The sequence below is a fragment of the Anomaloglossus baeobatrachus genome, chromosome 6 (genome assembly GCF_048569485.1).
Source record: "Anomaloglossus baeobatrachus isolate aAnoBae1 chromosome 6, aAnoBae1.hap1, whole genome shotgun sequence".
Lineage (NCBI taxonomy): Eukaryota > Metazoa > Chordata > Amphibia > Anura > Aromobatidae > Anomaloglossus > Anomaloglossus baeobatrachus.
In genome coordinates, this window is record NC_134358.1 from 526,364,844 (window position 1) to 526,390,980 (window position 26,137).

At 46.4% G+C, this 26,137-nt stretch overlaps 1 protein-coding gene across 1 annotated transcript; it reads right to left on the reverse strand.

Moving 5' to 3' along the window:
* Positions 1-4,027: 4,027 nt before the first annotated feature.
* Positions 4,028-18,259, reverse strand: LOC142244545 (patched domain-containing protein 3-like). Its single transcript, XM_075316790.1, has 4 exons — positions 17,498-18,259; positions 9,679-9,800; positions 8,597-8,742; positions 4,028-7,459 (listed from the first exon to the last, which is right to left on the reverse strand). Exons 1-4 carry the CDS (start codon positions 18,239-18,241, stop codon positions 5,796-5,798), a joined length of 2,676 nt encoding a protein of 891 aa, XP_075172905.1. The 5' UTR covers positions 18,242-18,259; the 3' UTR covers positions 4,028-5,795.
* Positions 18,260-26,137: the final 7,878 nt, after the last annotated feature.

Sequence of the window (26,137 nt, forward strand, 5' to 3'; positions counted from 1 at the left end):
TTGAAGATATAGGACTGTGTGTGCAGATCCAACAGTCCTTTGGCTTTTCTCTCTCCATGTCCTCAGTCAAAGAAATATGGTAGCGAATAACTTTATTGTCCCAGTCTATATTTAAAAGTTTGTTGAGTGTCTTTGTTGGGTGCAGCAACCCTGCTACTCCCAGCAGGATAATTATCAAAAACTGTCATTCTGCCGGTGGAGTGACTTTTTTACAGTGACTGGCGTGGATCCAGGTGTGCTTTCCCTCAAGTTTCACTTTGGTGGATGTGGTCAGCTGGACTTGGAATGTACCATCAAAGTGTGGATCTAGGCTCCTTCTCACATGTCTGCATACGACCACCCAATAACCTGGATTCAGCTGATGCACGTCTGCTGTTGCATTGGCATCTGGAATGGATGAAAAGACATGTTTATGCACCACATTACTGTACGTCTCTCCTGCAAGGCTTGGACATAGGCTGGCATAGTACCATATTGTATCTGTAGCAGTTGTGGGAAGTACAGACCTGTGTTTGGGGCACTACAAAAAAGGACTAAAAAAGGAAACAAGCTTGTCTTTCTATTTGGAGTGTATCTTACTGAAAAGAGTGCCGGGATAAGCAGTTTACCCAATTCTTTCCCGTGTCCACCGTGGCTTTTTGAATTTTTAGTTTAAGTGTCCCGTTTAATCTCCCCACTTTTCCACTGCTTTGTTGATGATAAGGTGCTTGGATGCCTGCTCTATTTCCAGGGTATGTATAATTTCCTTCATTATTTCTCTAATGAAGTATGTATCCCTATCACTTTTTATGGTTTCTGGAATGCCATATCTACAGACTAGTTCCTTCATTAGTTTATCTGCAGTCGTTTTAACATTAGCACTTTTTACTGGATAGAATTCAACCCATCCTGAAAAGAAATCTACACATACCAGGGCATATTCATACACTCCTCCCTTGGGTAGTTGTATGTAGTCTATCTACAGTTGTTGAAAGGGGTAGAGTGGCATGGGTGTTGTTTTCTTAGGGATGTTTACTGTTTTGCCTGGGTTGTTTTGTGTCCAGATAATGCAGGATTGTACGTGTTTGGAGCCTATGTAACTGAAACCAGGAGTGATCTAGAAGGCACTTACGTAGTTACACATGTGACTTTTTGAGACGTGAGTGGGGGCATGTGTTACTTGCACCATCATAGGGAACAGGGACCTTTTGTAAACACAACTTATCCGTATTTTCCCATACTACATTTGAGTTCAGCCTAGCTCCCAATTTTCCCGTGTTTCTTTTCTGTTTGAGCAGCCTGATGCTGGAGGGATTTCAGAACATTCAGACTCAATGTGGCTGGGACATGTTGACTTCCTGCCTCCATCCTCCACCTTGCCACTGCTTTCGCAGCTGCATCAGCCCTTCTGTTGGACTGTACCTCCAGTGAGTCACCTTTTGTGTATGCTTTCACCTTATGTCAACCTTGACTGGTAACATCAGTGCCTAAATTAACTGTTTTACCAATTCTGCATTTTTAATGGGCTTACCAGCTGATGCAAGAAAAGCTTCACTTCTTCAGATATGACCAAACTCATGGCAGATCCCAAATCCATAATTTGGTGGCCAAAATCAAGGCAGATCCCAAATCTGTAATTTGAGACTGAATAAACATGATTTTTTTTTTTACCTGATGCTGCTCTACACGCTTCAGTGAGCACTTTTAGCTCTGCCTCCTGCAATCACATGTGCAGCGGAAGTGGTTCAGCTCGGATTACCTCATGTGGGGATACTACTACAGTGTAGAATCTCCCATCCAGGTAGTATCTGGAACCATCTACAAAAAACTCAAAATCTGCATTAGGAATAGGTTTATCATAGGCATTTGAAAAAGCTGCTGTCTCCTGACTCATTAGCTCTATGCAGTCATGTTTGTGTGTCATGTCAATATATTTCTTATTACTTGCTATCACTGTTACCAATTTCCCCTTTTCTGAAATCTACCGGCAAAAGGGTAGCTGGATTCAGAACATTACACCTTTTCAGAGTGACATACTCAGGAATCAGTATAGCATATTCAAGTTTGAGCTGTCTGGCAATAGACAGGTGTTTTGGTTGGACTTGCACAAGTATAGCATAGCTGTTATGTGGAGAGTAATGGAGAGTAAATTGTTAAAGGAAAAGTCAATGTGATCTCACATGCTTTCGCAGCAGCGACTTCAGCATGGATACATGTGGGAGACCCTCTGATAACCGGGTCCAATCATGCTGAGTAGTAAGCTATTGGTATCTGTTTTTCACCATGTTGCTGTGTGAGGACGGCTGTTGCATGACCTCCTTGTTCTGTGCAGAGCAAGAAAATGGTTGATCGTAATTCGGAATACCCAGAGCCGGGGCTGATATAATAAGCAGTTTGAGAGAATGGAAGGAATCAATCACTTCATGAGTGAAATCTAAGGGTTCTGATGACAGACAGTCATAATGAGGTTGCATAATTTGGGAAACAGATCTCAATGATATAAATAGAATCAGACAGAGTGTTGGAAATAGTTTTAACAACAAACCTCAAAACCCGAATAAAATCACTTTATTATGTATGATTGAAATAAAACAAAAAAATACACCCAAATATATGGACCAAAACATAAAATGTAAAAATCAGCATAGATATAGAACAAAAAAAGAGTCCAGGACATGTAGGCATAAGCTAAAGGGTACCCTAAAAAACCCTAGGGGATTTGACCCTGCCTGACCACAGAGGGTATGACACCTCTGTTTGGGCACCCCTGTTCCACGTCGACTTGCCCTTTTCCTGTCCCTGCTGATACTGAATGACCGCAAACTGCCATGCACAAAACAGATTGTGTTAGAACAAACTAAAATGGTGCCATACAAAAATACCCTCTTGTTTGTTTTTGAAAGACACCATTTTAGGACATCAAAGACTGATCATTCATTATCCATGATTGATCCTTTACCAAGTCCGTATGTGATTTAATTATGTGTCCCAGTATGTCACCTGCCTTTGCAGTCACTAAACTCTTAAGGTCTGCCCAAGTGCACTTATAAGTACTTATAAGTACTATCTGTATTTCACTGTAAAAGGGAAAAGGTTGGTCCTCATGGTCAGGCAACTGTTTCTCATGAACATACATACAACAAACTCACAGCCTACCTACTTTAGGAATTAGTATGAAACTTATGAACATACACCCCTAGACCAATGTATTGTCAATCCAAGATGGCCACAGCAAATACAACTATACAGAGACTGTCGCAATTTTGTACTACGCAACTAGTTAGTAGACAGGCAGATTATCTTGTTACTCTATTTTGCAACTCTCACTCAGACATACGAGTACATGAAATTCACACAACACTCACTGGTGATGCCAGAGTCCTTGAGCAGTGTGTACAGCCTTACCCAGAAATTCAGGAAATCAGAGAGAGTGCTATAAAGTGTAATTATAAAAGTTTTTACCTTGGTTGCAGCTGAAATTTCACTGTCTCAAGAGTTCCCAAAACGTCTTCCGAGTAAACTGTTTGGTCACAGCCTCACATTGGACGCCAAAAACTGTTATAGCTGTTCTGCTCTAACACAAAAGTCAGATTATGGGATCACCAGTGAGATCTAAATTGAATTAGGCCTTTTACATAACGAACACTCGGAGGAAAGAAAAGTGCACACTTGTTGTGAGCAAAAATCAGTGAGGTTTATTTACCTGTGCACGCATGACATACTATTTACAAACCAATGTAACACTGCATTTAGAGTTAAGCGAGTACCTAACTATTCGTACTCACTATACTCATAACTAATAATGTCTAATACTCCCGTATTCGTTCCGAAGAGCTTGCGCATTGCAAGGCAATGGGGAAAACTTGCAATGTAACAAGTAACCTGAATGCCGTTCTTTTCGTGCGAGTAGTAAATAGTGCGGAATTCGGGTTACTCGTTACAATGCGAGTTTTTTCCCATTGACTTGCATTGCACATGCTATTCGGAACGAACACACGAGTATTAGACATTACTAGTTATGAGTATAGCGAGTATGAATAGTTAGGTACTCGCTCAACTCTAACTGCATGCAATTTTTCCATTAGAAGTTCACCAGTCGCCCCCCTCTCAGAAATACATCAAGATAACTTTAATATTCCCAGAACCAGAAATATGACCTAGTCTTCTCAGAACCTCAGAGACTTGTATATGAGCTAAGAACATAATAAAACAAAAATGAAAAATTAAATATGAGACTATGGGACTGGTTATTACTAAACAAAAATGTTCTAATGTACTTAATACAGTATTAATAAAATATAGAAAACTATTAACTCTTTTATATATTGTCAATTTTTTGAATGAAATCTTAATCCCCTTTAAAGATACTGTCAGAAGGATAAAGCCACCTAAGCCATCTACATGAGCATACAGGTTATAGAAAGGTGAACAAAGTGATACCTTGATATCTACCATATTTTATTTCAGATAAATCCACATTATTCTTACTATGTTAATAAAATGCTTAAATCTATGGCCTGGAAATAGATTTCCCTGAGAATGAAATGACATGGAAAAAGGGAAGTTACCAGTGTGAGACATGTAATAGCTGACAGTCTGCTCTCCTGATCTCATTGCAGAGCTGTGTGTAATTATAACTAGCAGCAGAGCTGAACTTTGTCTCATTACAAACAACTGCACCTCTTTTACTTTTAGCTCAGCTGCACAGCTATTTGTAACTACAACTAACATTTCTTCAGCTTTCATATCACAGAGCTAGTGTTGGGATTAAGGCAATATAGCATAGCTGATCGCACTATGAGAGGAGTGCTACAACTACAGATGTATTTGTAACTAGACTAAGTTCTGCTGTACTGCCTCTCACCCCACACTGGATGTCTATGAGTTATTTAGTTGAAATCAGGCAGAGCAGAGCTGACAGGACAATAAGAGGACAACTACAGCTGTAAATGTGTTTCTTATGAGATGAAGATCATTTCTGTTCAGTATGATTATAACTGTCACTCATTACATGTCTCACACTGGTAACGCCCCCTTTCATTTAATATAAGATCTTGAGGAAGATTGTTGGGAAGATCTATGGGCTGGTCACAGATCTAAAAGTTCATTTACGTTTTAAGATTTTTCTGCAAATTGACATCAGATCTCAGAAATCAAGGTATCATTTTAATCATTTTTCTATGACTTGTATGTTTATATATGTCCACAGTTTAGGACAGTTGATCCTACAGACAGATTCCCTTTAAACAGTTGCTATCTCCAATCTGGGGCTGCCCTTTTTATTCAATAAAAGTGAGCACTCCGAGATTGTGGATTGTTCTAAATATCACCTAGTAATAAAACAGCACAGAAGGGTCAGTAATGTCCATCGAAAGGGCAAAATTCAGGTCTAAACTTCCGAGATATTGGATCCAAGCATGCAGAGAGGGACTCAGCTGTTACAAAACGATAACCGCTCTAATGATGTTACCATCCGCTAACAGCTTAGTGGAGTATTTGACAGTGCTCAGTTAGTGCAAAGAGTGAGATCTCCAAAATTTCCGCTTTTCAACTGTGAGAGTGGTAATGGAGGGTTGTATGATCCCTCTCTGCATGCTGGACTCCCACATCCCTGAGGTCTGAGCCCAAAATTTTGACAGAAAGTTGAGCCCTTTTGGAAGTCTCTTTTCTGCTGTTTTGTTATTAGATTATATTTTGAAAAATCACAACTCTGGTGCTAACAACTGGTTTAATAAATAAAAAAGGGCACCACTAAATTGGTGATAGGTACTTTAAGTTTGGTTATTCCTACATAAATACATTTTGTTTGTACAATGCTAGGGGCAATCAGGATCATTATATAATGATTTCTTAGGTAAAGTGGTTACTATGTTGTCATAACCAAATTTTGTCTCTATTTTACCATTGTCCAATCTTTGCTTATCTGTCTGAGCATTAATCTTTGTAGCATCATCATTCCTCATACAATTTCCAAACAATGTTAAAAACACAGGGAGGAAAACCAGTCCATGTATCAAACCAAATGCAATAACCATAAATATGATCTTAAAAAATGTTCTGAAGATGTAACTCTGAGCTGCAGATAGGGCTACCACCCCGAGGATGGTGGACACTGCACCCTGTACTATAGGATAACCAAGAGAATGTAAGGCATCAATCACCTTGTCATTTACGTTGGCTTTCTGATTGGAGACGTAAGCGTATGCAATGTGAGCAGAAAAGTCTACAGAGAATCCAATGCAGATGACGAGGTTGATCATGGAAATGGTATCTAAGTTAACATCCCAGTACGTCATGAAACCCGTCACACCCACTATTATAGAGGCTATGGTGAATGTCACCCACAACGAGCACAGAGGATTTGGAATTAGCAGGAGTGAGATCACAAACATGGCGGCAGCCGCAACAGCGACATTTTGGATGGTGTTCTCTATGATTACGGCATATTGGTCAAAATATATAAATGCAGGATGATAGACAAGGACCGGAATCTCACAACTCTTTGCTGTATCTCGGACTTGATTCAACGTGTCCCTCTCATCCACTGCTGAAATCAAGTTTACAGTCTGGATGAAGAAACGAGATGCTGTTATAGCACCCGACTGAATGGCCACATCTTGCTTAAACTGTGGAACTACATGAAATAATGTTGATAAATGACTGGTAAAGTTGTTTTTATCACTGATGGTTAGGTTCATTTTTAAAGCAATGTCAATGTATACACTGATCCACGACTCGGAAAGAGACTCACTAACATAGGAATTACTTATAAATGAGTCCAGACACCTGTCAATCTTACTCTGGACATCTGAATTCCAGTATGGAACCTCCTCAGTCACCACTACCATAACTCTGGGACCATATTCTGAAAAATATAAGTCATCATCATCATAAAAGGAACGAACGTAAGAACCATCAGTAGCTAAATTTCGTAAGTCAATTCCTTCCTGAACCTGAAAACACCCGTATATACTGCTGGCCAAATATCCTCCATACAGAAAAAGAACAAAGACCTTAGTCCAGATATTTGTGAGAAATGGACCATAATGCTTGCGAAAAAAACTGGTCATAGGATGGTCAGTCTCTTTACCACTGGTATGGCTGTATCCTCCTCCAACACAGCACATGTTATACGCAGACGAACGACTGTCATCTTTTTCTTTTGCTACCTTCTTACAAATGAACCAGTGCCTGTTACTCTCCTCTCTTCTGCCATTGAGCGTTAAGAAAGCCCCAAAGCAAGTGACATTGTACAGGAAACAGAACAAGATGGCGGTCCCAGTGTAGATACAAAATGATTGCACTGACTGGAAAGAGGTCAAAATACCAATGTAGAAAGCGAGAACATCGGTGAGTGTCGTGATTGTTATGGAGACAGCGGCTTCAGCGTATGTCTCAGCCATTCTTTCTTCAACTTTATCGTTTACTTTAGTTTGTTGCCAGCTGGAAATCATAATGAACATGTCGTCTACTCCAACACCTAGCAGGAACAGTAGTGACATCCAAAGTGTAAATACTGTGTAAGAAGACTTTATATGAGATAATTAAAAAACAAAACAAAACACCAAACTGACTTATTTGCAATTGAAACAATAAAATCAATAATTTTAAAAATTTAATTTTTCTTAAGTACACACATTTATAATTGGCTTAAAGATCCAAAATGAAAATCAAATGTGACATATGCTTACGATTAAAAGAATATTAGAAGAAACTGTCTTTTTCAAATCTAAAACATTTATTTTGGATTGTTCTTTGGTTATTTGTACAGCTTTGCCATGCCTGACTTGAATGCACACATATGAAGTATGGAAAGGTATTTAAAGGGGTTGTCCACTACTTGTTTGCCCCTGTAAAAATACATAAGCCTATACTCACTTCCAGTAGTGGTGCAGTTCCAGTGATGTCTGAAGTCGCAATTCCGGGGCCCACATGACATTGTTATGACACACCATTTCGGACATTGGAGCAGCATGTGAGGGCTGCACTGACTTCCTGCTCAAATGTCCGAAGGCAGGGAGAAAGAAGCTAGTGCTGATTGGTCATGTGGCCCGTGTGTCATAACAAAGTCACGAGAGCCCCGGGATTGTGACTTCAGACATTGTTGGAACTGTGCCAGCACCGGAGATGAGAATAGTCTTATTTATTTTTACAGGGGCGAAAAGGGGGCATGAGTAGGGATTGTCCAAATAATGGACAACCCCTATCAAGGAGTTACTCCATGTTCTCAGACTGGAGTTTGTGTGAAAAAAAACAAACTGTGCTTTACTCACCTTCCTTGGTTCCAGCGCTGAGTCTCCAACACTGCTCCTGGTGCTTGTTATTGTCTGCAGTGCTGACGTCACGTTCAGAGCGCTGCAGTTAATCAATGAGCTGAGCGACTCATTCCCTTGTTTCGGGCAGAGCAGCTGAGCTCAGTTATTGATGAGAGGTCAGCACATCAGACAATAAAAGACATAAGAAAGCAGTGAAGGAGACTCAGCACTGAACACTGAAAAATTATTAAAGCGCACTTTTTTAAAAAAAAATAAAAAAAAATAATAATCTCTAGCTGTGGTAAAGGGGTTTTCCCAAACCCAGAAAATCCTTTAGCAATCTTCTGTGTCTAAAAACTTACCAAGAATAAGGAATGGAGCATTTGCAACAGTAGTGACAAATGGCACCCCACATAGTAACAAAAGACCAAAACTGGTTAGAACGGCCAATCCAGAAGAAATTACTCCAAACCCTGCCACCCAGACCTTGTTCCTCACGCAATCAAATCTATAAGGTAATAAAAAGAGAAATTTAGTTACTTGTAAAGTGAAAATGTTGTCTTGCCTCTTCCGAATCTCAAATAATTGGGAACTGAATTGTCAGATCCTCAATTTCAACATGCCTTATCCTTAGTTTCCCAGGGAAATAAGTAGACATGAGTGGACTTGTTAGAGTTCGGTTCAGCGGGTTTAATTGGACTTTAGCTAAAATTCTGTTCGGGATACAGACTTGCTCTAAACCCCAATGGAATTCACTGATTAGGCAGTTCGGCTCTCCACCCACATACAGCCAGCCATAAACAGATCACTTTCGGGGGAGGGTGGGCAGATTTTTTCTTTGGTACACACTTCATCTGATAATGGTCTTATTACCCCCAGTGTGAGCCATTCAAACACTGCAAGCGGCTCGCACTGGGCCGAGAACCAAGTGTACCCAAACGTAGTGCTGCTCGTTCGAGTGGTCAGCATATGTAAAGCATGCAAACTCCGAACGTAAACACTGATATTTTTATTTTGTAAAGTCTGCGTTCACTACGAACCCCAAACTTTACTGTTCGGGTTCACTCATCTCTAGACATAAGCAATAATCATAGGTGTCTTGCAGCAGGTTGTTTTTTTCGCATCCTTTGCCTTTGAAAACACATGCATGCTATGCTAAGATATGTTGTCAGAGACTAATAACCTGCTGGGGATGATGGTGGTCCCAAGCATTAGCTTTCAGACATTGATAACTGATAGGAGAACCAGAATGACAACTGTCAAGAGAAGTGTTTGACACAGTTTTCAATTTATTCATACATTTTCAAGAAATTAATAGGAACTCAATGGAGAGCTCTAGAACAAGATGCTTCAGTAATGTTATTTTATGAGAAATGCGATAAAACAAAATGTCACATGCGAGGTAATACCTCCTCAATAAGCGAATTCTGTCACATTGTCTTACCTTATACACGACACAATAGCAAAAAATATGGTGACAAAATACGTAATAGAAAACAATGGGATCACAGTTTTTGTTGTGCCATCAAATTCTTGCTGTCGTGATATTGCGGTGAAATAAGATACCTGGAATATAAAGAGAGGATGATATATTAATTTATATTTTAATGAGCAATAGACCATTAATAAAAGCAACCATTATACTGACTAGAGAGTGTAACATCCACAACCTGGACATTAGTTACTAGTATAGAAAATCTTATTTTCTTATTTTTCTAGAAAATGACATCATCAAGAAAAGAAAGATAAAATGCAGCTCAAAGGAGTGGTTCTTGCACAAGTCAGTTGCAGGACAGAACTTATACGCTCACTTGCTCTATGTATTTTGCTATAAATATTATATTATTTATATTTATACATTATTATTTGTTTATATTATTCGGATTATAAGACCACTTTTCTTCCCAAAACTTTGGGAGGAAAATGAGAGGTGCGTCATATAATCTGAATGTTGCTTACCGGGGATGATGAAGAGGGGTCGCAGGAGCAATGCGTTGGCGCTGGGCTGGAGCTGCGCTGTGCAGGGGCTTCAGGCTGGAGCTGCGGGCGATGTGCTGGAGCTGCGGGCGATGTGCTGGAGCCTTGCTGGGGCTGCGGGCTGAGGGCACTTTGCTCTGCTGGTGCTGTGGGCGCTGTGCTGGTGCTGCGGGCGATGTGCTGGAGCTGTGAGCAATGTGCTGGAGCTACGCTGTGCTTGGGCTGCAGGCTGAGGCCGCTGTGCTTGGCTGGGACTGTGCTGGGGCTGCGGGTACTCTGCTGGGGCTGCAGGCGCTGTGCTGGAGTGGTGGGCGATGTGCTGGAGCTGCGCTGTGCTGGGGCTGCAGGCTGAGGCCGCTGTGCTAGGCTGGGGCTTTGGGCCAAGGGCACCTTGCTGTGCTAGGGCTGCGGGCAATGTGCTGGAACCATGGGCGATGTGATGGAGCTCTGCCGTGCTGGGGCTGCGGGTCGAGGCCACTTTGCTGTTCTGGTGCTGCGGGCGCTGTGCTGGAGTTGTGGGCGATGTGCTGGAGCTGCGCTGTGCTGGGGCTGCAGGTCGAGGGCGCTGATCAGTACTGGGGCTGTGGCGCCATCCTATAAATGTGGGCAGTGCGAAATTCAAAATAATGGCGCCCGGAGTTGGTGCGTGTGCAGCTGGAGCTCTCGGCTCAAGATCTCATCAGCACACGCGCCATTTTCCCACCAGTAAAGGGCTGTGCAAAGGTTAAAAAAATAAAAAGTACTTATACTCATCTCTCCGAACCCCCAGTTCTTTACCGTCACCCATCTGGTTCTCATTGCATCTCCTGATTTCCACCAATCCCACAAAAATCCTGGTTCAGCAAGAGCAGGTCCTGAATTTAAGGACAAGCAGAAGATGTGATGGTAATCTTCAGTTATGCACCTGTTCACATTGCAGTTTTGGGAGTGCCGCCAGTCTTTTTGTGTGGATTGATGTGGGTCATGCCTTCTGAGTGTGCACCCCTTACCACTAGCCACAAGTGATTTTATTCTCACCCAAAAACAGGAGGTTTTTAAACCCAGAGAGAAGCTTCAGTTCAGAGAAGGTTCCCAGTATACAAGATATGCCGTGACGTGGCTACTGGGTAGATATAAAAATGGCCATTTTAGTATGCATAATATCTCAATTTTTTCTTAGATTTCCTTTAACAGTAATGCATATGTACTGTATATTTTTACATTCATTGTTTGCATGCTTTAGCATTTCAGAGTGCAACCGTCTCTTTTTTTGTCAGAAGATGTGACGATGACGGGTGAAGATGAAGAGTGGACAGTTTAGAGAGGTGAGTGGTAAAGTAAGAATAAGTTTTTATTTATTTCTTTATTTATTTTTCTTACATATTATATTTATTATGTTCTAGGGTCTGGAGAGACCCCAAGGCAAAATAAATGACAATAACTTCACAGAGAATAACTTCTCCACGAATCAAATTCTCCAGGTAATACTAATTTTGCTTGCATTTTAGTTAGCCATTAAAAGATATCACAACTACAAAATTTTAATTTTGTTTCTCTCACTGAGAGCAATCAATAATTTTGCTTGTTCATCTTCATTGCCGGCTGGAGGTGGCTCGGACTTTGTCAGCGTGTTCTATTATAGATCCCTCAGCTAAGCTCTGCTGGTTTGCACACCAGCCACAGCCCCGTGTGTTGAACTCATTTTAACCTTCCCTGAAAGCTGACACTATATGGATCAAAGGCTGCAACCAAGGATACTAATTTGCTGCATCACCAACTAGTAAGTAGTTGTATAAAAGAAAAAGGTTTTGGTACCGTGTTAAGGTACCGTCACACTAAGCAACTTACCAGCGATCCCAACAACGATAGGGATCGCTGGTAAGTTGCTAGGAGGTTGCTGGTGAGATGTCACACTGCGACGCTCCAGCGATCCCACCAGCAACCTGACCTGGCAGGGATCGCTGGAGCGTGGCTACACGAGTTGCTGGTGAGCTCACCAGCAACCAGTGACCAGCCCCCAGCGCCGCGTGGAAGATGCTGCGCTTGGTAACTAAGGTAAATATCGGTAACCAACCCGATATTTACCTTGGTTACCACCGCACGGAGCTACACGTGCAGAGAGCAGGGAGCAGCGCACACTGAGCGCTGGCTCCCTGCTCTCCTAGTTACAGCACACATCGGGTTAATTACCTGATGTGTGCTGCAGCTAAATGTGCACAGAGCAGGGAGCAGCGCACACTGAGCGCTGGCTCCTTGCTCTCCTAGCTACAGCACACATCGGGTTAATTACCCGATGTATGCTGCAGCTAAATGTGCACAGAGCAGGGAGCAGCGCACACTAAGCGCTGGATCCTTGCTCTCCTAGTTACAGCACACATCGGGTTAATTAACCCGATGTGTCCTGCAGCTACATGTGCACAGAGCAGGAGCCGGCACTGACAGTGAGAGCGGCGGAGGCTGGTAACAAAGGTAAATATCGGGTAACCAAGGACAGGGCTTCTTGGTTACCTGATGTTTACTGTGTTTACCAGCCTCCGCAGAAGCCGGCTCCTGCTGCCTGCACATTTAGTTGTTGCTGTCTCGCTGTCACACACAGCGATCTGTGCTTCACAGCAGGACAGCAACAACTAAAAAATGGCCCATGACATTCAGCAACAACCAACGACCTCACAGCAGGGGCCAGGTTGTTGCTGGATGTCACACACAGCAACATCGCTAGCAACGTCACAAAAGTTGTTCGTTAGCAGCGATGTTGCTAGCGATGTTGCTTAGTGTGACGGGGCCTTTAGCCAGTTGAAAAATGATTGATTGCTCTCAGTGAGAGAAACAAAATTAAAATTTTGTAGTTGTGATACCTTTTAATGGCTAACTAAAATAAAAATAAAATATGATGTTATAAAGCAAGCTTTCGAGACATCTCAGGTCTCTTCCTCAGGCATGGTATGACAAAATTTTAAGTTTGTTTCTCTCACTGAGAGCAATCAATCATAGTTGTATAAAAGCACACCATTTATGTTTCACAATATAAGACTAATAAGCTTATTTGAATCATTTTATATCAGCACCAGTTACACAGCACCAAATGAATTTCTAACCTAGACATAATGGTTAAATTTTTCTTGTCAGCCTCTTCTAAAATTAGTTGTCACTATTCCATATTTTTTATCTTTTATGGTGTTATTGAGTTTATAACCATCAGTGACAAGTATATATATATATATATATATATATATATATATATATATATATATATATATATATTTGTCTCACACACTCTGGTGATTACAACATAACAGGTAATCAGTTTTTTCTTTGTATCAAATGGAATATTTAGCGTAGTACACCAAATAATATTAATATTATTTTAACCTCCTTGGAGATACTCACACGGTATCCCCTACCTACTAGCAGTTTATTTTCCTACTATTGAACCAATCTATTTAAGTAGTAAGGTACATGATCTGAGCGCCAGTGCAATATAATAATAATACTAATTTTGCTTGCTCATCTAACTTCAAAATATTTCAAAATCTTATAAACTTATAGTTTTTTCACTAAATCACAATGTGTCTCATTTACCACATTTTTGTGATCAATTTTGTCTGAAAGGAGAAAATGAATAAAGAATACTCTTCGCTTTTTCATATAGGTAATTGTAAAGAATTGGAATCTAAAATTCTGACAAATAAAAAATGCAAAAAAACAATTTATAGTGCAGTTTCGTGTCACACGACAGCAAAAGAAAAAGTGACCATTAAAGGTTAATAACAAAAAATGTGGATAATAATTATACAACACAAATCAAATGGAATGATTAATGATTAAATAAATTAATTCAGTTTATAGATTCTAATACACAATGCAGTATGTATACTGTATGTAGTATTGCAGTTATGACTTATTCATCAACATTATCTTTGAGTTTTTATTAAATCTTTGTTTCTCATTTTTTTTTTTTTTTTCAAAAAATGAAGACGAGTGGGCCACCCCCAAAGAAAATATTGTTTTATATCTAAGTAAAAAAAAATAAAACATAGAATATTTGTAAATATAATAATTTCTAAATGACCTGACTCCCCATTTTCTACCCTGACAGTATATAATATATGGCTGAGATATCATGTTTTTATATAAAAGAGTGTAGTTATGAGTAGTTTAGTGAGTATTTATATACCGTATTAGTTATATGTGTGTGGATATGTGGCTATCAAGATCTTGGCATGGGAAGATGACAATCTTCCAGGAGATCCTTACCCTGAAGCAGGGCTGTATTTTGCCTTCGTGCTGCCCTAGGCACTTTAAGTGGTCGCGCCCCTTAGTGACAACGTAACACTGAGTTTTCGCACACAACATCTGTTTAAGGCAGATCTACTCTGTAAAACACTTTAAAAAGTATCAATGAGAAACGAAGGGCACTAAACCCCCCCCAATGGGGATCACCAAAGGCACATCAAAACATAGCATGAGTATAAAATATTCCCACCACACCGTCCCCACTTTTATACTGTGACTGTCACACTGCCCCTAATAAACTACACACTGCCCTCCCTTATAAATTATACCCACCACACCTTCCTCAATTATGAAATATGATCTGCACATTGACCTCACATCTTGCTGCCCCCTCCTCACAATGTCCCATGCATGCTTCCCCCTCCTCACAATGTCCCATGCATGCTGCCCCCTCCTCACAATGTCCCATGCATGCTGCCCCCTCCTCACAATGTCCCATGCATGCTGCCCCCTCCTCACAATGTCCCATGCATGCTGCCCCCTCCTCACAATGTCCCATGCATGCTGCCCCCTCCTCACAATGTCCCATGCATGCTGCCCCCTCCTCACAATGTCCCATGCATGCTGCCCCCTCCTCACAGTGTCCCGTGCATGCTGCCCCCTCCTCACAGTGTCCCGTGCATGCTGCCCCCTCCTCACAATCTCCCGTGCATGCTGCCCCCTCCTCACAATGTCCCATGCATGCTGCCCCCTCCTCACAATGTCCCATGCATGCTGCCCCCTCCTCACAATGTCCCATGCATGCTGCCCCCTCCTCACAATGTCCCATGCATGCTGCCCCCTCCTCACAATGTCCCATGCATGCTGCCCCCTCCTCACAATGTCCCATGCATGCTGCCCCCTCCTCACAATGTCCCATGCATGCTGCCCCCTCCTCACAATGTCCCATGCATGCTGCCCCTCTCCATGAGCTCCTAATGCTGCCTTCCTCTTTTCCATAATGACATCTCCATGCTGCCCCACTCATCATACTAAGACCACCACACTAGCGCTTATGCTGAGACACACACACACACACTACCCCACTCTTGATATTGACTCCCCTACATTGTTCCACTCCATACTGAGCCCACACATGCTGCCCCTTCTCCATAATGAGCTCCCAATGCTGCCCCCTCTTATTCTGAGTCCTTACACTCCCCCCCATCGATATTGTCATTGCTCTATCCCTCAACCCTTGTCCTCTGTCTCTAGCATTGGCCCCTCTCTTCCATTCCCCCAGCAGCAGCCTCTCTCCCCCCGCCTCCAGCAGCAGCCTCTCCCCCAGCATCAGCCTCTCTCCCCCCAGCCTCCCCCAGCATCAGCCTCTCTCCCCCCAGCCTCCCTCAGCATCAGCCTCCCTGCTCCCAACTTACCCCAGCATCAGCCTCTCTCCTCCCATCCTCCCCCAGCATGAGACTCCTCCAGCATCAGCCTCTCTCCTCCCAGCCTCCCCCCGCATGAGCCTCCTCCAGCATCAGCCTCTCTCCTCCCAGCCTCCCCCAGCATCAGCCTCCCTGCTCCCAGCTTCCCCCCAGCATCAGCCTCCCTCCTCCCAGCCTCCCCCAGCATCAGCCTCCCTCCTCCCAGCCTCCCCCAGCATCAGCCTCCCTCCTCCCTCAGCCACCCTCCTCCAAGTCTCCCTCAGCATCAGCTTCCCTCCTCCAACCCTCCCCCTCCCAGCCTCCGCCAGCATCAGCCTCCCTCAGCATCAGCCTCCCTCAGCATCAGCCTCTCTCCTCCCAGCCTCCCCCAGCATCTGCCTCTCTCCTCCCAGCCTCAGCCTCTCTCTCCCCCCCAGCCTCAGCCTCTCTCTCCCCAGCCTCCCCCCCCAGCCTCAGCCTCTCTCTCTCTCCCCCCAGCCTCCCCCAGCATCAGCCTCTCTCCTCTCAGCCTCTCTCTCCCCCCAGCCTCCCCCCCAGCCTCAGCCTCTCTCTCTTCCCAGCCTCCCCCCAGCCTAAGCCTCTCTCTCTTCCCAGCCTCAGCCTCTCTCTCTCTTCCCAGCCTCCCCCCAGCCTCAGCCTCTTTCTCTTCCCAGCCTCCCCCAGCCTCAGCCTCTCTCCCCCCAGCCTCCCCTTGCATGATTATAGTGGACAAAAAGAGGCATCGCCACGATCATCAACTAACCTGTAAGGAGCCCATACATTCTAGGCTCTGCCTCTGCCTTACCTGCTCCGGTGCCCGCCGCCCTGCTCTGGCTGGCTCCTCTTCTGGCTGGCTCCAGCTTCAGACGCGTCCTCCTCCGCGGCGTGTGTCATCTGCAGCATTGGACGCTGCAGCACGGGGCAGTCATCTGATTGTCGCGCCCGCGCGCCTGTGACCCCGGAAGTGCAGACGATGGAACTTCCGGGGTTAATCAGCTGAGCTCACTATGCCTGGCGCCCGCGATGTATTTAAATAGAAGTGTGCCTCTCCTCCCTCTCAACACCCCCCCCCCCCCCGAACACAGCCGAGTGTAACGGAGGGAGGGACGGGGGGCGGGGATTGCAAAAAAGAGAAAAAAAAAAAATTTATATATATATATATATTTTTATTTTTTTTTTTTTTTGCTGCCAGAAAGTGCCGCCCCCCACAACGTGCCGCCCTAGGCACGGGACCACGAGTGCCTAGTGGCAAATACGGCCCTGCCCTGAAGTTTAGACCCACATATAACACTTGCAATTTATATAGAATTCTTTAATTTTTTTAACGCATTTTTTTAAAGTGTTTTGTTTTGAAAATTATTGTTCGGGGGACTTACAGTTTATGATATCAAAAAATATTGTGATGTTGGTGATAGGTCCCTTTTAAACACAATATACGGTAGCACACAATCTGTCTGGGTCCATCAAATTTTTTGCCACCACTCAGGCAGCAAGCAGCTGCTCTAAAAATGGTTTACAGCTACAAAAGTTTCATGGTTGTTACAGTCATATAGTAACTTCTTATATTCCTGCATCATGAAATTGCAATCCAACAAAGTACTTAAAATTCTTATTGAATATTAAAGGATTTTATACTTATAAATGTGTTATAAATGATCATAAAATTCTTACCTTTATTTCAGCGAGTTGTAGGCTATTCTTTGCGTAGAATTTGATAAATTGATTGATCCATTGCAGACTCTTTTCTTTGTCACTCTCGATGTCTTCTCTTAGATAATATGTTAATTTGATTGCTTTAGCTTTTTGCACAACATTATCTGATTTTAGGGTCACTCCACCCAGATATGTTCCCAGGAATGTTTGATTTTGAAACATGGGGTAAGTTATATTTATCGTCTCTATCAGACTCACATTACCTTGTACTTCAGAGAGGAGCGGATTAGCCGTCATACATGTTTTTCCTCTGATCTCTGCACATAGATGCTGAAATGTGAGAGTCTCGTTAGTATTAAAATCCGTCATTGCAAAGTTCTGCACCATCTCATCCAGCTTCATCAGCTCTTCAAAGGTCTTCACATTTATGACATTATCAGATGTACTTACAGCTATGAGCGAAACAAACAAACCTTCTGTATATAGTCGCTGCGGAGAAAACTCCCCGGAGTCATTGGTGGGAAAGTGTGTCCTTACAAATTGTCTCTCACTTTTAGCCGGGCCACCGATAGGTGTGAACTGTTCTTCTATGTCGTTTTCTTGTCTCTGGGGTAAAAAGTAAAAACCAGCTCCCAAGCCAGCAGATAAAGCAAAAGGAATTAGTAGGAACCACCAGGGGTACCTTCCCACCAGCTTACCAAGCCAACTGAAGGCACGAGAGAGCGGTTTCTGTATACAGTCTGTGTGACACCGGGCCATCATCAATCCTTTAATATCTATCAAGAATAAAGAACAGATATTTTTCTACGGTTAATCCTCATTATATTGCAAACCTCAGCGATGTCAGCAGCAGCAAATAATTGGTTGACAAATGCTTTCTAATGCCCATAAAGAAGTTCCAAGGAAGAAGGAAGTTTTACCTTATCTAGTTTACATGATAACTAATGCACAATTGACCTTTGCATCAGGGGATGTGTTCTTCACACTATGAAAGCTAAAATTCCACTCATTATTATTAATACAAATAAAGCAGACGTGAGTTCACCAGGAGAGACTTGTCCAGGCTGCCAGCCAAATGAAATAAATGACATGATGAGGACAATAAACTAGTGACTATTTATAGAGCTCTACATGTTGTACTTGAAAAGTTTTCAGCTCTGTAGAAGAAAAACCTTACCCCATTATTAAAATTTAATATTAGCCCATTAAAGTATGGCCATTCTTTACTATTTCTCATCATTACATTCCAAGAGTGTTACGCGGGAGGACGGTTAAAGCTGAAAAGAATGGAAGCTCTAACGTCTCTTCCGATCCTCTGGGCAGGTGGTAAAGCCACAGATGGACAGGCGGCCGGAAGGCACAGCGTCAGAGGTAATAGCAAACACTATCGGCAGTGTTAGCTGCACATTCGCCGGCACTCTGCCTCCCTTGTTCACTGCACAGGGAGAATCCAGGAGGTGACTGTCCGTCCACATAAGGCCTAGAGAGGCAGCTGGAACAGCATGCATGTTAGGGCAACACTCAACGCACAAAGACCCTGGACACCTGACGCCTATAAGCTAAGCAATTGGAGTGACGGACAGGTGGTGCAGGAGAATCAGCAGGCACCACAGAAAGAGATAGTGGCGGAGCAGGAGCGGTCCGAGGCTCGGGAGAACTCCGATCCGTAACAGAGTCACTTTTTTTTCTCTTGTTGATGCAATTTTATGAGATCTTGTATTTTTGTGAGACATAATCATTTTGGGGTACATAAGATGTGATAATTAGCTTGAATTACGTTTTTTAGGCAAATGAAAAATAAAAAGAACTAACAATTATGCCAATTATTTTCTCCTCTATTTACCATGTGTCAGGGACATCCGGGGGTATCTGGGGGAAGTCTCACAGGTATCCCACCACTGCCATCAATATGTGACGCACTGAACCTGGGAGTCACACAGGTGTCCCTCTGCTTGGTCGTGGACCTGTCAATGTGTGATGAAACTACACCTCGCATCCCCAATCTGATGTCTCTAATACGTAAGAGCCACGAGCTACAACCTCGTCACTTCCGCTAGCACGCAACGTTCTGCATCCTAGTCTGCTACAAGTTTCTCATTAGATATAGGCCTTGTCCGTTAGGACTATATCGGGCCATAAACTAGCCCAGGTATTGTGCAAAGTTAAACCGAGCTCAAGGACATGGGATACAGGGTTTGAAATAAAAGAACAACCTAGGATTAAATTATGTATTTAATTGCCTTAAGGATACACTAGATAATAAACTATATACAAGATGATAGTTACAGTTATTATGTCAGAAATACAGTTACGAGTAAGTTGTGGTTGCAAGCAGATATGTGGCGCCCTGGAGAAGCCAGGTCATCACAGAACTACACCAACACACCCCACACCGAAGTCAAACATAAAATCCTTGTTGCCTTCCTCCAGGGGCTGATGTCCACACCAGGGGGTGGGCCAGGCGGTTAGCCCCGCCCACCGAGGAGTTCACAGTCCTGGAGGCGGGAAGAGAGTTCAGTTCAGTTTGAGTAAAGACAGAGTTTGGAGTTGGAGAAGTGAAGTGAAGTGGTAGAGGAGCAGTCTGACGACGTCCGAGTGTGTGGCCCGGACGGAACAGCAAGGTTGGCAGACGGTGGTGACCGTCTGCAGGAGAGGCTAATTGGAGCAAACCGTAAGGACCGTGGACGGGCGGTGGCCCGATGGTACTGGATCGGGGAGCAAAGAGAAGCCAGCACCATCCGGCAGGGCTTACGGACCCCGACCAGGCTAGGAGTCACCGTTAAACTGGTCAAATCCGTTAGCGAAGGGAACCTCCGGGGTTTCCCAGCAGCCAAGACCCGATTGAAGGCAACATCTCACACCATGAAGGGAAACACAGTCACCGCCAAGGCTACAGTTCCCAGGGCCAGAGCCTGCGGGCAAAAGGGGCTCCCTCAGCCTCCATCCAAGCTGGGGAGCGGGTTACCGGTGGGAACCCATTGGAACCGTAAACACAACACAGGTGCAGGGAAAGGCAGTCACCATCAACCTACCGGGAGAACTACCGCAGCCGTCTGTGGGACCCGTCCATCCAGCCGTTTGTTTTACCGGAGACTTTGCATTCATCATTGGCTGAGTGAGTACCTCCGTGCTGTGCGGCACAGCGCTTCCCCCGCGACCCTGCACCACATCAGGCTCCGTAACCCGCCTGCTATCCATCCCTACCCCTCACCGGGCCCCGGGACAACCAACATCCAAGCTGCTCCCTGTCACCGCTCCCGGGATCCCCGTCCAGAGCAGCGGTGGTGTCACAACCTCACCACAACCGTGGGAGGCGTCACGGACAATATCCCTAAACCACACCAAACCTCCCCCCCCTTTCACTCACGGGCGAGGAACGCCGCTCGATTCCCCGGGATCCGGCCCACCGCTCGAGCCACCACCGAGGAGCAGCAGCAGAGCAGCCGGACCCGAGCAGTGGGTGAGCGCAGCGTCCCCTCTTCCGCCTGCGACAACTTGGCATCATGAACAGGATCTTACTGCTCTGCCGTCTGGTGGAGGTGCGCCTTGTGACCGCCGGAGGTGTCCGGCCGAAAAATTGAAGAAGCCGCCATTTTGGGCGCGAAAAGTCCTTGCTCGAGCGTCTTCCCGAGTAGTGGAGGCACGAAAACCGCAACCCCGCCCCGATAGAGGAGGAGCCGGAAAAAAACTAAGGGGGACGGATGGCATCTGGCCGCATGTAGCCCGCGGCTATAAAAGCAGGGACGTCAGGACCCTGCGACCATCTTGTGGTTCCTGGAAGAGGCCGCCGTAGCAATGTACCAGCCGTCCCGCAGCACCGTAGCCCCCGCGCCTGGAACCACGGCATGGGTGGAGGTCCGGACCGCCCAGCTCCAACAGCGGCTGCAGATCAGGATGCAACTCCTCTTGGAGGAGTGGGAGGCCGACATGGCGGAAGTGGTGGCGGCCATACGGAGACGCGAGGTGGGGGGAGTTTTGGAAGAGAGGGTAAGTGACCCATGCCCCTGTACCCCTAGTGGGTCGGTCATCGCGGCCGAGGGACCCGGTCTACACCCGCTCGCCCTGCTACCTCCCCCGCTACCCGTGTTGGCTGCTGCTGCCCCGCCACTAGGCCCGCTACCACCACCACTGGTAGCGGTACCCCGCCCATCCACCCAGGCGGACCGACCTGCAGCCGGGGCCCAAGACCGCCCGGAGCCGCTCCCGTGGAAGGTGCCGAAGTCCAAGGCCGTTAGAAGAAAGATACCGGAGGCACCTGTGGAGACCTCCCCCGAACCGGTGCCGACAGACCGCTCCATGCAGGAGGTCCAGCGGGAGACGACCCCTGTGCCCATCCCCCACGCCTCGGCTGAGGCCGCGCCGGGTTGCCGCTGCAGGGCAGCACCCCAGGCCATGACACTGCGGGACCCCCCCCCAGAATGCCACTCCTGGGAAGTGTGAAGGAGGTCTCGCGGGGCCCGACCCGTGCGCCGGGGCCTGCAGTAGCCCCTTACTGGGACAGGGGACAGAACCCGCTGGGCCAGGAGATTGCGGAGAGGGAGCGAAGGAAGGCGGAGCTGGTAGCCCGTACGATAAAGGAAAAAGAAAGTCTCCACCAGGCCACCTTCCGGGTACGGGGCTCGCTCTATGAAGGACAAGTGAGGAGGTTTGAGGTCCGTCGGGGGTACGGTTTTATATACGAACCGGGCCTGGAGGCCGAAATCTTTGTGGCCCGTCGGGACGTTAATGCCCACCTACCCGAGGACCATCCAGGCCGCAACCTGATGCCGGGGGACTTGGTCCAATACACCAGGCACTGCGGGGAGAGGGGTTGGTTTGCGCTGGATGCGAAGCTGAGGGGCAGTCAAGATGCCCGAGTATCCGCCCAGCCCCCTCCCCTGGCCGACACCGTGGATCTGGAGTAAGCAGCGGTCCACCATTGTTAGAAGTTGTCCCCATTGGGACCACCAGTACCGTTTAGAAGCTTTTGAATGATAAGAATGATCAACCGAAGGAAAGTTTACCTGATTGAGAGTGTGATTGAACCGGCCGTTGCCGGCAACTGTTGTCCCCGTAGGGACCCGTTGAAACCATTGCGTAGAAACTGCTACGGACAAGCCCGAGAACTTGCAGGGCAACCACGAACTTGTGGAATGTAAATAAAAATGTTGGGCTTGAAACCGTTACCGCCTCCGGAGAGGCAGATTTGTGAGGATGGGCCCTAGCGGAAAGGGATGGCCCAGGCCCGCCACTACCGTAACCGGTGGCGATCCTCCGGGGGTTCAGGGGTCCCCATGGATGTGGGTCCCCTGAAAGGGACAGAACCCGCTCGGGCAGCCTGGTGATAGACTGGGGTCAAGGGGTGCTGCCCATTTGCTTAGGGGCAACATCAGGGCCAGGTTGCTTGGGTGGGAGAAGAGCGGAAGCCGTAACCGTTTTGCAACGTTTAAGTACCGTGTGGGAAGAATGAAAAAAAATGCTTATGTTTTAAATGTTTTTACCGTTTTATGTTTTACAGTTAAACAAAAATAAAACCGGTGATGGACGGGCAGCCCGCGGATGGTCTGCGTTTTACTAAGGGGGAATCTGGTGCCCTGGACAAGCCAGGTGGTCACAGAACTACACCAACACACCCCACACCCCGGTTAGGCACACCGAAGTCAAACATAAAATCCTTGTTGCCTTCCTCCAGGGGCTGATGTCCACACCAGGGGGTGGGCCAGGCGGTTGGCCCCGCCCACCAAGGAGTTCACAGTCCTGGAGGCGGGAAGAGAGTTCAGTTCAGTTTGAGTAGAGATAGAGTTTGGAGTTGGAGGAGTGAAGTGAAGTGAAGTGGTAGAGGAGCAGTCTGACGGCGTCCGGGTGTGTGGCACGGACGGAACAGCAAGGTTGGCAGACGGTGGTGACCGTCTGCAGGAGAGGCTAATTGGAGCAAACCGTAAGCACCGTGGACGGGCGGTGGTGCGACGGTACCGGATCGGGGAGCAAAGAGAAGCCAGCACCATCCGGCAGGGCTTACGGACCCCGACCAGGCTAGGAGTCGCCGTTAAACTGGTCAAATCCGTTAGCGAAGGGAACCTCCGGGGTTTCCCAGCAGCCAAGACCTGATTGAAGGCAAAAGCTCACACCGTGAAGGGAAACACAGTCACCGCCAAGGCTACAGTTCCCAGGGCCAGAACCTGCGGGCAAAAGGGGCTCCCTCAGCCTCCATCCAAGCTGGGGAGCGGGTTACCGGTGGGAACCCATTGGAACCATAAACACAACACAGGTGCAGAGGTGCAGGGAAAGGCAGACACCATCAACCTACCGGGAGAACTACCGCAGCCATCTGTGGGACCCGTCCATCCAGCCGTTTGTTTTACCGGAGACTTTGCATTCATCATTGGCTGAGTGAGTACCTCCTTGCCGTGCGGCACAGCGCTGCCCCCGCGACCCTGCACCTCATCAGGCTCCGTAACCCGCCTGCTATCCATCCCTACCCCTCACCGGGCCCCGGGACAACCAACCCCCTACCCACGGAGGGGGGAACAAACATCCAAACTGATCCCTGTCACCGCTCCCGGGATCCCCGGACCCGAGCAGTGGGTGAGCCCGCGACAGATACACAGATGGATCAGTTACCTTGTTCCTTATGATTAGGCCTGGTACTGGCTTGGCACAGGGGAAGCACTGTGCAGCCACTAGTTTGCTTAGGAATTTCTGCCAGAGAAAAGACACCCACAAAATGTCCGCTCTTATTTTTATGAACCTACGTACCTCCTATGTCCCATCTCACCTTGTGACCTAAGACAGGGCTGGACATGGGATATGTATTCAGTTTCCAAAAAGTTAAGAATTGGTAGTTTTCCCCATATCTCTGCCTGTGAGTGTCCCATGTGAAAATATGACCATATTTCTAGTTATGATTTGATCTATCCATGATTTGGAAACAGGAGGTGTTTCTTGACTTCCCTCAGCAAGTTATTAATTATGGACTGATACTCATGCCCCACAATTTAAGGAAAATATGTGTGATGTGTGTCTTACCGTCAGGAAGTTGGAAATGTGCCTGCCCTATTTGTGGGAAGAAAACACTTCTCAATATTGTAACTTTTTCCCCGGACACACACTAAGACATCGCAAGTGACGCCGGATGTGCGTCACTTTCGATTTGACCCCACCGACATTGTGAAGCCCCGCTAGTATGTGTCGGTGCAGTACCTTCAGGGACTCCACGTGGATGGAACAGTCTGGTCACAGGTAGGGAACCTTCTTTTAGGATTGTCGTGACGCCACTCTCAGTATTGCGGTCAGCGGGGACCGCCACTGCAGATTAAGGGATGCCTGGGGCTGATGGTGGGTGCAGTCAGTATATTAGCCCCCTGAGAGTGAGGCAAGCCCCAGGCCCCGGTGTATGTGTGTGGGACCACAGGTCGCAGAATGACTCAAACACAGTCCAAGAAGTCTTTCAACGTGTTTACTCACTGTTTGGAGGTCACGGTGAGATGCCCGGGCGACACTGTGATAACCAGGTTGAACCAGGAATTCCAGGAGGCCGTTCTGAGGGTAGCTGTCCACTCGCCTTCCTTGCACTCTTTCTGTTTTAGGAGGATCCTTTGCTTGAAGCGTGGTAGGACCCCTCCAGGGAAGCTGTTACCACCCTGCTCCCCTCTCTCTGGCTCGTCTGCCGGCAGCGTGGCCTTGGTGGGATGGCTTCTGGCCCTGTCCCCTTATGGGCCTGGTGATTGCTGCTTGGCTCAAGCTCTGTGTAGTCGTGGTGAGGGCATGAAGTACCCCCCCCCACCTGTAGGTTAAGCAGCTCTGGATGATCTGCTGCCTGTACTGGGGACCTAGTTCCCCTTGTGTGCTCGGATACCGGGATCTCCGTACTCAGCCACCCTTCTCTCTGGATGATTTTCAGGCCGACCCACGGTACTCCTTTCTCCCCCGCTTTCAGCTACTGCACTCCTCAGGACCTGTCTGACACGAGAGCTCCTCTGCTCCCTTCCACACACTTCAACTTCTTCCTCTCGACTCCCCTCTTCCTCTCTCTCTCTGCCCTGCTTCCTAGCAACCAGCCCCTGAACACACCCCCAGCTGGGAATTGAAAGTTAACCCCTTCTGGCTACCGAAGGGTCCCCTCTGGTAATGTGGGAGGCCTGGTCACTATATGTTTGTGTGTGCACCTCATCCTGGCCTTTGGAGATTACCTGGAAGCATTGCTCCTGCATGGGTGCAATACTCTGTGGTGCCTGACCAGGTCAGGGGCGCCACATTCCCCCTTAGTTATCATCAGCACGTCCTCGGGCTGCAAAGACAAGAGAAAAGGTAAATACAAACTTTTCCCACACAGGGGCAATTATTTACATTTAAACATGCCAGGTACCATTCCACTACCAACCACCCACATGTCCGAACCCCACCCAAAAAACCTCCAGGAGGTAGGTCGCCGGTCCTTTTGGTGACCAGGGCTGGGCCATCACATTCCCCAGACCTTTCCTCCAATCTTCCTCTCCTGAGGAGAGTGGTGTAAGGTAAGCCCCATAAACAGGCGTACCCGCTTCCGAGTGTTGGAGGGCAGGCCCCATAAACAGGCGTGCCCCCTTGTTGGTGCAGAGCCATGCCCCTCAACAGGCAGACTCTGTGGTTGATACCAAGGAGGTAACTTTTTACAATGCAAAAGTTTGTGGTTAAAGCCAG

What these genes read in the sequence shown, in the direction of transcription:
- LOC142244545 (XM_075316790.1), bottom strand. Translation starts at nt 18,241, where the DNA reads ATGATGGCCCGGTGTCACACAGACTGTATACAGAAACCGCTCTCTCGT. An exon ending in TACAACTCGCTGAAATAAAG is followed by an intron (nt 9,801 to 17,497) that starts GTAAGAATTTTA and finishes TTTATATTCCAG; the next exon opens with GTATCTTATTTCACCGCAAT. An exon ending in GCTATTGTGTCGTGTATAAG is followed by an intron (nt 8,743 to 9,678) that starts GTAAGACAATGT and finishes ATTACCTTATAG; the next exon opens with ATTTGATTGCGTGAGGAACA.